The following is a 15,230-nucleotide window of genomic DNA, read 5'->3' as shown; positions in this document are numbered from 1 at the left end:
GCAAAGCAGAAGAAATTACTTAGAGTGACTTCTGCCAAACAATACAATGGACCTGAGCTACTTACTTATGAATTCAAATGTTTAGCCATTTTCTAGAAACAAAAATTAATGCATTTTCTTCCTGTTTGAGGGAGATAAAACTTTTCTATTGTATCCATTATGTCACAGTGCCCCAAGATAGAGGGAAAACACTATAAATGTTGCATTCACCGTAAGAGACAATTCACAAGATACTCATCGCTGCTAATTATAATTCAGCAAAAAAAAAATGCCTACAGATACCAGCATGTTAAAATTGTATTTGGGGCACTAGATAACACCACATACATGAAAATTCAAAATAATAATCAATATAAAAAGGTGTTTAATTGAATCCATACAAATTACTACCATATTGGAGGATAAAGGCCACACACAGCTACTTCCTGGCATGGTTGGTTTTGTCTATGAGAAAAATATGGCAAACCTGTTCAGTTACACCTAAAAGTGATATTCACCATCATCAACACTATACATAGGGCACATCTACATGTCACCCTGTGGCAACATAGCAACACGCTATGTTCCTGTATGGTGCGCTACAGCAACATAGCGATCACGTGGGTCTACACGTGATCGGCAGCTATGTCACTATCTGGTAAATAAATCTCAGGTTCCATAAAGCAGTCTTTACTTGAATAACTCACCACAATAATCCTCAAGGCACTGGATACATGGCTTTAGGATACAGGCAACAGATATGCTCCCTAATTAGAGATGAACTCTAAAAGGGTTCCTCAACCAAAAGTTTTTCGGAACAATCTGTAGTGAAACACACACACTGCACACATTTGTTCTTCTGCCCATAATCATATATTATTAGAAGTCAGGCAAGAGCAGTTCAAACAGTATTTCCTGCACACAATGGGTTAAAAAAAAAAAACACAGGAAAATGGGTGAGGTATATTTTGTTATTATGCAAATCCAAACAAGTTTGAAGAAGTAACGTTTATTCCAAGGAAACAGTAATAACTATATACATGTTATCATGGTGCTTGAAACTTGCTCTGTAAGGGACTCCTTGTGATATCTGCCTACCTTTTGGTGACATTTTAGTCACAGCCATACTGGGGAGGAGACAGATGATGAGAGGCAGTGCTGTACAAAGTGTTGGAGACAAGCAGCGAGCCATTTCGATAGCAGTTGTGGAGTAAAGGCAATGCGAGAGAGCAGGATGAGAGTTGTGTATTCAGAGACGCATACAAATCAAGGAAAATATTTCATTCCTGAGTGAGTTTAAACTTAGTGCTGCTAGCCAATCCTATTCCACTAACCAGAAGCCAAATTCTAAGGAGAGCAGCTGCAAGCTTCCCTAGCTCATGCTGCTTTCCAACAAGACTGCTCATTTTGAATTACTTCAATCAATACTACCCACCCTGCCCCAAGCCAAATCCAAACTGTGGGACTAGAGCCAGATGTGGTGCCAAGAGTAGCAGCAGTGGCAGCATAAGGGTTAATGCATCTGTTGCTCTGCTACCAATACATGCCCCAGCAAGGCTCTGTGCCCCAGGTCAAGGGGGTGAATCCTGCCCATTTGCTCCACCCCCAAATTCCCAGCCCTCTCACTTTCTTCCATGCTTTCATGAGAAGGGGAAAAGAATGGCCAATAAGTGATATTTGAAGTACCATCATCTTTGTTAACAGTTCACAAAGATAGAGGGCAGGTCACACCTCTCAGAAGTTTGCTTCTGATGCAGTAATTTCTGCAGAATAAATTCCACTGTTCACATTTTCAACATTAATTGAAGCAGCAACTTGAGACTTACGGCTTTGTCTATGTACCAAATTTGCAGCATTTTAATTGTTCCAGTACAGTCCATAGTACAAGTTGCTTAATCTAAATGCCACTACAATGATTTTACATGAAAAGTTTTTATACCATTATAGCTTATGCCCATCCCCAGATGGCAATAAGATCTAACCATGATATAGTAGTACCTTTACACTAGTTTATCTGTGCACACTATGAGGGCAGGGGTTGTACCTATTTAATTTTATTTTTTAATCTCTCCATCTGAAATACATACTACAAAAAAAGCTGAAGACCAGGCAAGATCAAGGTTCTGGTTAACAGTGCAGCATATCTTCAGAGGTGCTAATATGTTTCAGCCCAATTTGGATCCTAAATGTGATATTCAACGTCTATTTTCAGTATGCCTAAAATACCAAAAAATGTTTTCAAGTAGTTAAAAAAAAACCTAGTTTGAAAAAGGCTTGATTCCTAAAAAAGCGCACCTGTCACCAAAAGCACAACTAAGCAAACACCAAACAATTCTGAAAACATTCTATTTTGATAAAAGTCTTCACCTCTGAACTCAAGGTGGTCTGGACAACTGAATTCTTATCAAGTCCCCTGACTGTTTCAAAGGGTCACAACAGTTGAGGGCATTTTCAAAAATTCTCTGCACATTTCAGTCTCCATGTGCAGAAAGAAACAACAGCAGGTTAAAAAGAAGTGGAGGGCTGCCCACATCAATTATTCCACATCCAGCTTAGCTTTCACTTGTCACAACCCAAGGGTGTGATTTTTGTTTGTGTGTGCTTCGGCACTGCTGAATTATTTCCCGCCACTCGTAGCTTTCTTTGCAGGGTGCATTTCTTAGTTGCAAAAAGAGAAATGCACGCTGCAAGGAGTTCCCGCCATTTGTATTCAGATTTGTGCCCCACTATTGGCCGGTTCTAAATTATTCCCACGTGGCGGCTAGCGATTGGCTTGCTAGCCGTATAAGAGGCTTGAGCGGGTTCCGCCCAAGTTGGAGAACTCCACGACTATCATGAGGAGGAGAACTTCACGTCTCGTGAAGATCTCTAAGCGCTGCGGAGCCTATTGGACCCAGCGTGTATCTCAAGAAGGCTATAGGGGTCTGATCAGCCTCTCGCCTCTCCCCGTCACCGCCTGATCCCTCAACGTACCCTTCCCTGCACTCAAGTTCCACGGAGCCTAGCAAACTTCGTGTGAGTCTATTCAGAGCTCTTTGCTTCGAGTTACTTTCTTCGGTTGACACGACGGGCTCGCGGTTTAGAGCTCTCAAACGGATTGGGCTAGAATGTTCACGGGAAGGAACTCTAGTCCGCCTCTCTTCTTTTCTGTCTGTAACTGCAACTCAAGCAAGTTTTCCTGCCTGCACCGCGACCATCTTCGGTGTAAGTAAAATAATCTTAAATCAACCACTAAGTGTCTGTGCCTAATTCTAGCGTGCCGCCTGCCTTCCCCAACCCGGCGTGTCCGGGCTGCTGGCCACAGCCCGCCGCGCAAAAAAAAAAACCACCCCCGAGGGCCTCGGACCGCTCCCGGCCCGCACATCACTTACTGTAGGGTAAGAGCAGGCGCACTGACACTGACTGACTGCCTTAATGGAGGACCTGCTGCATTGTAAGACCACTATTTATTTTGCTGTAATTTATCAGTTTCCCCACTATCTTGGTTACAAACAAACTAAAAGGTACCTGGCCAACAAGGGAGACAGAAGTGGCTCTTGTAAAGCATGCACAGCTAAAACTAGTCTGGATATCAAAGCAGTACTTGTCCCTAAACAAGTGCTCCAGCTTCAAACTGTTGCAGCCACTGATGACTACGGTCAGAATAAAATTTGCATTAGAGCCCTTAACTTGCAGAGGGGCATAGGCCGCACACAGGAAAATAGGTGCAGGTAAGGTAGACTGTGCCAAAGCCTACAGAGTTTTTCAGGTGAAGGCAGCTATGGAAAGCTGCTTTGCCTCCCCCTACCCCCTACCCACTGGGCAGTGTCCCACTATTGTCCAAGTTAGAAAAAGAGGTCCCAGTTTTGTTTTTATGGCTAATAACACCCCCACACACACGCACGAGTAGAAGAATGAGGATGTGTAACAGGTTGAAGTCTCAGGCCAAGGAAGGAACACATCCTCATTCTTCTACTCGTGTGTGTGTGTGGGGGGGGGGGGGGGGGGGGTGTTATTAGCCATAGAAGTGAAACTGGTGTATGCTCCTTTTTTCCACTCAAAAACAGGCACCTGAAAAAATCCAAGTTGGCTTAAATTAGAATATTTTATCACCATTTTTAGTGCAAATTGAATGTCAGAAAGGGAGGAGGTAGGGTGTGTGCAGACTAATAAGAGACAACACACATCCCACCTCTGCCCTTTCTGAGATTCAATTTACACTAAAAATGGTGATAAAGGAAATGCTTCTAATTTAAGGTGACTTGGATTTTTTCAGGTGCCTGTTTTTGCGTGGAAAAGAGCGTACACCATCAGAGACAGCTAGCTATTAGCTGAACCATTCCTGCCCTACCTTAGCACAGATACTACAGAAAATAGTCTAAATTAACTCCTCAAGCAGGTTGACATTTGTTGTTATCATAATCAAACAAACAACTATACTTGGTGCTTTAATATTCAGCGGTTCTGGTACCTGCTCCATCCCACAGACCATTATCAAAAGCAATTGGAATGAGGTATATCCCTGTGCATGAAGGGGAAGTTAAGATGTATGGCTTGAAAGATTAAACTCCCTAGTGAAATAGTAAGAGAGAGTGCAGAGCTTTTGCCCTCATTACCCCAACCAAATGCTATTTTACTTGTGAAATATACACCCTGTCAAGGTAGCAGACTTTCAGCTGGTAGCATTTATCATCTGCTTTGTGCTAGACTGCCCTCCCCCAACACGCGGCAGATTACTGTTTCTTAAGAGGCTGATATTTCAAGCGTCTGGTTATGATTAACACGGACTATGAGTAATGCCACATGTTAAAGACTCATGACTCAGACTGCAGCTGGAGTAAGTGTGCAAGCAGCAGACAGAGCCAGCCTGAGCCTTCCATTTAAAACAAGAGGTATCATATGCATCAGGTTGGGTCAGGGCCAGTGACCCAGTGGCAGTACTTTGCATTGCCACGTGAAAAACACTGGAGAGCTCTTCTGCTTATACCATTCCCCTGACTGACTAGGGGAGGACCTTTTTTATCTGCTTTTTAATAGGATGAACATAAAAGTAAGATCTGATACACAGTAAGCCCAGACTTCAGTGCTGAATGCCCTTGTGAACCGAGCAGCAAAGGCATTCCACACAGAAGCTATAATCAACCCTTTTAACAATTCCTCAGGGTATTTTCTGGGTCACTAACCTCTTTCCCAACTATCCCAGGGTAGAAATGTGAAAGGAGCAGAGCCTCCTTGAAACCTCCCAAGCCTGTCTGGGCCTATCATCACAACTGGCCACGAAGAAGAATGGAAATGTAATGAAACAGGAAATGCCACAAGTACTGAGAAGAAAGAGAGAGGCACCTTGTTCTCTTAATTCAGGTATCCAAAAATTATTTGGCCAACATCAATCATCAGTATTTTGGTCACATTCCAAATGTTCCTACAGGCCTATCAACTAGGATACGAGGAAACCATGAATCTCATCCCTGTCATACCCCATATCTGACCTTGAATTCACAGCTGATGCATCACCCTAGTAAAAAAATTCTGTAGATAAGGAGCAAAGATGGAAATCTATAGTACCTCAGAGGTGTACTTGGTAGCTGTGTTGGTCTGAGACAAGAAGAAGTGCAAAAATCCAGAACTCTTGGTTCAGAGATTGTATCTTTTATTAGACCAGAAACACTACTGATCTGTGCTGTAAAAGCACACTACTGAATTAGTCTTGGTTCTTCATTTGGTGTGCTAATGTCCACCCTGAGGCTTGAAACAGGGTCTGGAACAGGGTCCTGAACACTGTTCTAACATTTCCTTGACAACCTGTGAGTCCACCCTGGCTGTGTCACAGAGCTAGAGAGGGGACGGTGCAGACGATGAGTTTGCCTTCTTCTGCAAATACTGCCTCTCTCGCATGGACAGATTATTATTTAAAAAATAAACAGAACAAAGGTAAACCTCTCCAACCTCACCAAAATCTGGGAGATGAAACTGGTTTTCTGGATATCCTGGTAGATAAAAACAGGGTCTGGTGCCCCGAATTGTTCAGCATGAGTACCAAAGCCAAACTGATGAACTGCACTAGTTTCAATGGTTGGTCTCAAATTGTAGCTCCTTACTGGAGTGCAATACAAGCAAATCTCAAAAAGTAGTAATGCTCTGGTTGAGAGAGATGAGGATCGTATCAAAGAGAAAAAGCAGAGCTCCTTCTCAGCGGATGCCTAGTGAGAAAGCACCAACCACATCTACTTCCTAGGCCCAGGATCTCTCACCACATCTAAAAGTGGGAAGCAGGCAGAGATGTAAGCTCTGACAACTTTTGCAACTTTTTCCCTGAGCCCACCAACAGCATTATCTCAGAATTGTGTGGAGAACTGCAGCCAACTGGCTCTCGATCAAACCAATATAAAAACACAACAGTACTCATTAGCGGATACCACAAATGGATATCCAGGGTTTTAGGGAAAACACTACATCTGACTCAAGAAATCTATTACCATACTATGTTATGATACGCAATAAAAAAAAGTCAGAGGCAAGGTTGTGGGCATGCACTGTCTTTCCTTGCCTTTGCAAAGTTTCATCTAGCAACCTTAAAATAATCCACGATTGGATGAGGGGGAATGGGAAAAATCACAAGGAAGCTCTACTCTTCCAAATTCTGCCTGCAAAAACAAGCTCCATCCACATGGGACCCCACGGCAGATTAGCCATGCATTCAAAACACTATCGCACACGACTCTTGGGGTTCTGCCCCCTCACTGTTCAGTATGAGGGGATCCATGAGCTCCTCTGGGCACCAAAAGTATGACTACCTTCAACATGCTCCACCTCTCCCTGTTTCTTGAACTTGGCTTACTGTTGGGGTGAGGCACAAATGCCTTGCTGGATTCTAGCTTCCTTGGGCTTGAAGGGGCAGAGACAGTGATATCACCAAGAAGAATGCAGCTCTCACTTACTTCACTGCTATTATTTCAGGCATCCTGCACACATATCCTGCAGCCCTCAGCCCAGAGTTGGCAACCTATTACACCATAGGCCAGATCTGCCCTGCAAAGGGACTGGATCTGGCCTGCATATTACTAAGGGTGGGCCGATTCCCTAACTGATTGATCCCATCCAGATTTTGCTAACAGCTCATCAGTCACCTCCAGCCACTTGCTACAGCCCATATGGATGGCTGCTCTTCCTCAATGCAGACTCTGCTCACTCTCGCTGGAGCTGCTGAAGGAGAACTTATTTGTAAAAGGTTGCTAACATCTACCTTAGCCTAAAAATCAGATACCAGATACCTCAAGAAACCATGACAGTTGGACATTTGCATTTAGAAGGCAAAATATATGTTTAGAGTCAAGCAGTAGCAGGCATGGAGATGCCCTACTGTAGTATAGGATAGGAACACAGGTTGGTCACAGTCTTCCATTGTTTGGAATTTAAAACCCTATACCCCAAGGCAGCTTGTCCTTCTGGGTTCCCACACAAATCTTGACCTTTCAAAAGCACAGTTAAGATGATATGACATGCAATGACATTTGAGAAAAGTTAGCATTCTTTGGTCAGTCACATCCAAAAACCACACTTCTGTGTGGAGTCTGCTTTTGATTAGAAGTAATGCAATTCTCGGGACTCCATCCAATTTCATTATAAGTGAGCCAGCTGCTCAAAGTTACGCATGCACACACACACACTGCAGCAAACAATCGTGCAATGGTACACTGAGAGAAGGGGCCTAGCAGGCCCTTCAGTTCTGTGGTTCTACAACTAAATTGGCACCCCATATTAGAATTCAGTGAGGGGTGCGGTCTTAGTTTAAGGCAAGTGACAAGTCATGTCTGGCACCATTTCTCCTTGCATAGCTTACGGATAGGCTGGAAAAGGACATTCTATTAAGATCTCAGGGCAGAAGAACTCAAATCAGCAAACAGAGTTGATACGTGTTTCCACAATTCAGTAATTCATTCATTCCACCATGGAAATCATGATTTTGATCCAAATGACTCAAAATTCCAAGGATAAAGAACAAGCAGTCCTATATTAGGAAAACATCAGTCATACTTTTAGTACTACCCCTGATAAAGCAAAATAAGGAACTTAGCCTATGTTGTAAGCTAATATATGGAAGGAGCTGTCACTTCATTGGCATCAAACCACAAAAGTATCACATTTCAGCATTTACAAAAAAATAAAACCTTTTCATTCACTTTTTAAATTAACAAGAGCAGAAATAAGGAGTCTGCACACAGAGAGACATTTAAGGAGGCACTTCTGAGTGACCTAGACAAAAATTGGAAGATTGGGCCAAAAGAAATCTCATGAGGTTCAACAAGGACAAGTGAAAAATCCTGCACGTAGGATGGAACAATCCCATGCACCAGTGCAGGCTGGGGGCTGACTGGCTGGGCAGCAGCTCTACAGAAAAGGACCTAGGGGTTACAGTGGACAATAAACTGAATATAAGCCAGCAGCGTGCCCTTGTTGCAAAGAAGGCTAACAGCATGCTGGGCTGTATCGGTAGGTGTGTTGCCAGCAGGTCAAGGGAAGTGATTATGCCCCTCTACTCAGCACTGGTGAGGCCACATCTAGAGTACCATGCTCAGTTTTGTGTACGTCTCTCCCCCCCCAGAAAGGATGTGGACAAATTGGAGAGGGTCCAACAGAGGGCAAAAGAAATGGTGAAGAGGCTGGAGGACATGACTTATAAGGAAAGGCTGAGAGAACTGGGCTTATTCAGTCTAGAGAAGAGGAGAGGGGATTTAATAACAGCCTTCAACTACCTGAAGGGGTGTTCAAAAGAGGATGGAGCTGTTCTCAGTGGTGGCAGGTGGAACAAGGAGCAACAGTCTCAAGTTGCAGTAAGGGAAGTTTAGGTTAGATATTAGGAAGACATTTCTTACTAGGAGGGTAGTAAAACACTGAAGCAGGTTACCCACAGAGGTGGTAGAGGTTTTTAAGACCCAGCTAGACAAAACTCTGGCTGGGATGATCTAGTTGGGGATGGTCCTGCCTTGAGCAGGGGGTTAGACTAGATGACCTCCTGAGGTCCCTTCCAACCCTAATTTTCTATGATTCTATGAAATGGTCTTCTCCATAATCAATCCTGACCTAACCACTGGTACAGTGCCTATATGGAATGCAAGGCTTTTTAAAGCTTAAACTTTTGAGAGTGCAATAAATCCACAGCAAATTCCCAAAGCCATGCACTAGAGAAGTTTGGAAAACTTCCCTTTATGCCTTATTCAGAAGCTTGTAGATTTTTGGCTTTGTTTAAAAACAAAACAAACAAACAAAAAACAAAGCTTAAAATTCCATGTTTCACTAAACTGTCCATCTGTTGTGAATGATATTACTCTAGTGCCAAAAGTAAAGTAAGATGAACATTTTGCAGGATGCAGACAAGCTGAAGAAATTAATTTAATCCACGGCTTGCAAAGCTGTCACCTGGAATTCATACATGGTATACATCACATTAGGAATTTGCAAGTGCATAAATTTAAACCCACAATCAAAGTCTTGTGTTATGCAAGTTAATGAGACTCTCAAAACATTATTTTAATCCCTTTTACATTAACTATTAGGCTGCTTGCTTTTTCTCATTATCCCCAAAGTTTTAGTTTTTGTTTGATGTGCACTGGGATGGTGAGGAGAAGGAAGATGGAACAGAAATTAATCCATGGCAGAACTCATTTGACACTGATCTATTTGCGTTTTAATCAGATGTTTCTAAATTGAAGAGCACGCAGCAACTGCTGCAGCGTCCTTAGCCTGACGAAGGGTTTTTGAACCCGAAAGCTTGCTTAATAACTATTCTCCAACCATTTGGGTTGGTCTAATAAAAGATATCAAATTCACCCAAGGAACCTTGTCTGCCTAGATTGAACTACCATATTTACTCAAATATAAGATTACCCTGAGTATAAGATGACCCCCCCCCCCAATAATTAGATTTTATATAGGGAAAATTTATAAATCTGATGGAATCTAATTATTGGAGATTTGTCTTAGATTTTACCTACTATAGCAGTCGGAGGTTGACAAATTAATCTGGGGGATCAGGTAACCCCTTTGCCCACCCCCACCCCCTGCTCCCTGAAGCACTTTTCCCTGCTCCTTATTGTCAGACCCTGCTCTCCCTGGACACATGGAAATGAGGAACAAATTTAAAAAGCTGATCTTGAAATAAACATGTAGCAATTTGCAAACAGTACCCACAGACTTGGTTTACCCAGAATTGATGCACTTCACCTTTTTTTTTAAACTGCTACAAGTTTTAGCACAGGTACTCCATAACCATACTTTTAAGCAGGACTTTTGTACCTACTTATACATAGTATAAACTATGCACAATATTACTCCAAAGCCACTGGGATGGGCCTCACCAGAGACAGCAGCATTTCCAACCATGATGACCCCACAGTTCAGCACTGCCCAGTACTGTGTGTATTCCAGGTACACCTCCACAAAGGATCAATGTACTAATTCGCCTCCACTCATGTAGCTCTGGGGTCCTCTAAAAATGTATACGCAGATGAGACACAGGGCAACCTAGTCCAGCTTCACTTCATGGAGGGCAGAGCCACTAATCATATGCAATAGGCTGAGAGAGGGGCCAACAGAGGGATTCTGAGTAAACTGTTTGAAGCCCTGCTTGGTGATGCTTGCCAGACATTTGAGGCTGCTGAAGAAACAGGAGTCATTGGAAATGGGAAAGAGGCTCAGCTCAGTGGTGGGAGTGAAGAGGAAGTCAAAATGTATGCAATGTAGTGTCTCACCATGACTTTAAAAAAGAGTCAGCACTGAAGGGGACTGCACTCAGTAGACACTACCATATGTCTTATTTGGATGGGTTGCGTTAACCTATCCTTGTGGTAGGTTTGTCCTAGGTGGTTTTGCTTGCCTGGAAGGGATGACGCTTTTCTTCTTGGCCATGAATGACTTGGTGTAGTTAGAGCGTGAAGGCCTGTCCCTTGCACTGTGAGCAGGCTGACCCCTGCCAGAATCTATACATGCCTCCAAACGTGACAATTTCAGCTACATAATTTATGGTGATGAGGGACTGTTCTCGGGCTTTCCCTCTAGCTTGCTCCTTCAGCTTTTTCACTAGAGGCAAGTGAGACTAGGGGGCATCTGAACTCCAAAGGCCTTTGGGCTTGCACACAGGATGCCTGCCATGGATTTGGGAATACAGTATCTGAATCCCCAGGCTGAAGAGTCTGAGAGGTAGGATACTTGCTAGTGGTAGCACCACACAGACTGGAACGACTGAGCTGTGCTCAGTTGATAGAATTAGGGGCTGATTTAGCCCAGGACACAAAATTTCAAAAAGAAAAAAAGAGTGGTAGGTTCCTATTAGCATCTGGGCCTTTTTGGTTAAGGTCAAATGTAACATTTTTGGCACCAACAGGAGGGTGTCAGGGCTGGCTCTGGCCCTTTCAGTTCCAGGCCCAGTGTTCCCTGAGGAGGGAACACATGCTCATGTTTTGAAGGGCCACAAGAAAAAATGGTTCCTATCAGCATGTTTACTGAGCCATGTACTTTATGGTCATGCTCAGTGATGGCTGCTGTATTTAATACGTTTCATAGCTGGTTTCCATTACTGAGCACATGCTGCTTTTAGCAGCAGCTCAAAGACTGGCAATGCATTTAATGTGGTTTCCTTGTACCTTAATGTAAGATGAGGGGCTTTTTTGCCCATGGTGGTGGTGGGGACCTCATCTTATATTCAAGTAAATATTGTAATTCTAAACTGGACTGTTAAATAAAAGCATTAGAAGCTATATTGTGAGGAACAACCATACTGTGGTAGGAAGAAATGACTGGAAAACCTGAATGGGTCTGTCTTCTTAAGCTATGCTCTACTTTCTAAAATAGAGCACAAGCAAAAATCTTTCCATCATCTACCATATTTAAACTTGTTTATGCCTGCTCCCAGTGTGGAGAGAATCATCTCTTCTGTAGCTCTATCTGGAGATATTAGACATTTTCCAAATCTAAGAAAAAAAAACCCTACTGTATTGCAAGGTTAGTACTTCTAGTGCTGTGCAGGTTAGATGCCCAGGTGCCACACTACTAAAATAGATACAAAGTTGTACCTCCTCAAATTCCTGACATAAATAACTTGGGCTCTTCTCTCATTAGCTGCCACAGTTCAGGTGAGCACACCTGCATTCAAGAGGCAGCCCTGCCAAGACAAGAGTGGAGGGCAGCGCTGGAACTCCTCAACTCTGGAATTCACTCGAGAGCAGTTTACACTTATAATATTATTCTATACGGCCTTTCTTTCTGGGAGGGGTCATTTGAGAAGGACTTATTGTGCACAGGGCACTTTGATAGTTAGTCCCTCACCACCATTCTCCTTTTCACCAAAAGGTTTGATTAAGCTGCTGCTGTATAGATTGGAAGTTGCTGGCATCTAAGTTTAGTTGTGCACTTTTGATTACCTGTCAAGTGTGACTAGGGCTCTCATAGTATCACAGGTCTCTGGAAATGTCCTACATTGCCCTAGATACTTTAAACCAAAGCCGTTCTCTGGACTGTTTTATATGTTGAGGGTGGGAGAGAACTACCTGATCCTGAACAGTTTCTATTTTTCCTAAATTATTTTCAAGTTCGTCTTAACAGGAAGCTTAGGAAATCTATCCATTTGCACGGGATCACCTGGCTGGCATGTCCTGAAATAAGATTCACAGTCCACTGAGTACAATGCTACCAATGTTCTGAGTAAATCAGCAACTCTCCAGGCAAGAAGAAATTTGTTTAAACCAGTTCCCCAATCACTTAGAGAACTTAAAGTTACAAATATGGCTGTGGGCAACTTGCTCTCAGAGAAAGTATTTAGATTACTTTTACTTTTCCAGGAAAGTCTAGGGTAAGGAGTGCCCAAAATACAGCCCAAAGAACAAATGGGATCTGAACAGGCAGATGCCAAGCACCCTGCAACTACAGGGCCAAAAGGCACAGCTGATCAAATAAAGGTTTTGTTTTTGTTTTCATTGCTGAAGAATTTAAGAGAACAATCTTATTCATCTGTAAAGGGACGTACAAGTCCTAGCCAACCTCATGTTTGTGTGTATTCTAAAAATTATATAAACATACAAGCTAGTTAAGTGCTGCCTTGGAATGCTTAGCAAACAGCCAACACAGCCCACAGCATCACAAAGTTCATGGCCACCCAGGCCTGTCCTGTGACAGGAGATATTAACACTCTCTGAATCAGACTAGAGTCTAAGTTATTGTTTGGCTCATTACAGATAAAGAATCTGAACACTTAAGTCTGCATACAAATTGTGTAATGCTTCTCTCACCAACATCACATTAAGCACTGCTTCAAGTAGATTGTTCTAAGAGCAATTTAGGCTAAAATGATTCTATTGCACTCTGTTTGCAGGCCCGGCACTCAGTTAGAGTTAATTTAGTTTCTTTACAGTCTTTGCATGTTTCATGAAATCAGATGCATCCTACTGTAAATATATTTTCTATTTTTGATACCCTTGAAATACTTTAAAGCATAACCACCAAACTAAACTTAAGTAGCAACATATTTTCCAAACCCACTGTCATCAGGTTCAATTGAGACAGGGCACGAGAGCCAACTAGCTTGTTAAATGCCTTTTATCCCTATGTAAATATTCAATACTTGCTAACTGGACCTTATTTTGCTACCTTTTGCCATACCAGCTTCCTGTTGTCTCCCTCCCTTACCTACTACTAAGCATCCTTCACTTCAATTAATTCAGAGCCAGAGCCTACAGACAATCTTGCACAAAGGAGGCCGGAGGAAAATGCTGATGCAGCAAGAGGTGCATGTCTGTGCTACGAAATAAAAACTTTTTGGTGCCAACTTAGATGGAATTAATATACTTACTGCTAGGAACAGCATGCAGTACATAGAGAATGAAGAATGCCCAGAGTAAAATGACAGTCTGAAAAAGAAGAAAACAGGCATATCAAACATTTTTATTAATACATTTGTATTAGATATTGCAAGATAAATTATGGTCTAACTCAAGAAAGAACCAAAATACAAGTATACTTACTTTTCTTCAGGGAGACTGTCTTTGGAGTCACTTGTATCCCTTGTTTCCAAAAACAGTCCCCCCAGTGTTGTCTGTAAATTTCCAATATGGAAATATAAAGTGCATTTAATTATCCAGCAACTGCACTATGTCAGTTTTGGCAGATTAACTGCCCAATCACTGATAGCTACTCACACTGCAGTTACCAACGACAACCCTCTGATTAAAGCTTAAGTAGAAAATGAGTGCTGCATGAAATGTAAATATTTCAATTGTCTGCTAAAGCAATATGACAAGAGTACCACTTAATCTCCCAGATTAGCGTAAAATAGTCACCTCACTCATCTGAGCGTTTCCAAGAGGAAAAACTTAAAACCAAACCTAAGAGTGAAACTGAAGTTAAAAAGACTAATCACAGACTTCAGCAAGCTCTTAAACCAGAAAGACAACCTATATTTCATACATCAGTGTTCTGCAAGGTTGTTTTATTTTTATGAACATGTTTTCAGCCTCCAGCCAATTCATGAGTCAATTTTAAAGTAATGAGAGGTAGTATTGAATAGAAATAGTTTGGAAAGAGTATTTTGTCACTGGTGTTTTAAAAAATTCTTGGAATAGAAAAGTAAGCATATCACTTATTACTGATTAGATGCTTCTCTCCAGTATATAAAATGCTTCTTACATCCCTTTGCTCATCAAAGTTGTCGCAATATGTACAACTCTTATAATCAGCTTTCTAGATAGAAATGTCTGAATTGTACAAGCACCCTTCCCCAACCTCCCACTACCACCTGCAAAATAAGGTCAAATAACTTATGCAAGGCACTTGGCAGCCAGTAGCAGAAATGAGAGAACTCCAAACTCCTCACCCCTTGTCCAGTGGCCTATTTACCAGCTATGATGTCTCTATTCTCCCTGACAGACAAAAGTAGCTGCTGGTGGCTGCTGCAGGCAAACTATGCAAAGAAGCTTGAGTGAGAAAGAGGCCACTAGTTACTGACGTCAGGGAAGATGTTAAAAGAGCTCTAGTTTCTGTGACCACAGGCAACCGGTAGGGGAGCACAGGGTGGGCCAGGGGATTGGCCCCCAACTTGGCACTGTTCAGGACGGGGCAGTTTTTTTGCCATGAGGGCAGGCTGCATGTTTTGTTGGGGTTTTTTTTGTTTGTTTGTTAGTTTGTTTTCGGGGGAGGGGGGGACACATTAAGCCACGGCACAGAAGTGTAGGAGTGGATATGGCAGGAGTGGATATGGGGCTTTTGGCCTGCCTCCAAGCCCACCC

At 42.5% G+C, this 15,230-nt stretch overlaps 1 protein-coding gene across 3 annotated transcripts in view; it reads right to left on the bottom strand.

Moving 5' to 3' along the window:
* Positions 1-15,230, bottom strand: part of PLPP1 (phospholipid phosphatase 1) — a 112,638-nt gene that overhangs the window by 11,109 nt on the left and 86,299 nt on the right. For all 3 annotated transcript variants that reach the window (XM_014594045.3, XM_006267306.4, XM_059725178.1), the window contains exon 4: positions 13,799-13,856. In XM_014594045.3, the coding sequence (XP_014449531.1) occupies positions 13,799-13,856 (58 nt within the window). The remainder of the gene's footprint in view (positions 1-13,798; positions 13,857-15,230) is intronic.

The sequence above is a fragment of the Alligator mississippiensis genome, chromosome 3 (genome assembly GCF_030867095.1).
Source record: "Alligator mississippiensis isolate rAllMis1 chromosome 3, rAllMis1, whole genome shotgun sequence".
Lineage (NCBI taxonomy): Eukaryota > Metazoa > Chordata > Crocodylia > Alligatoridae > Alligator > Alligator mississippiensis.
The sequence above is the reverse complement of the archived record's forward strand: the minus strand, read 5'-3'. Positions and strand labels throughout refer to the sequence as shown.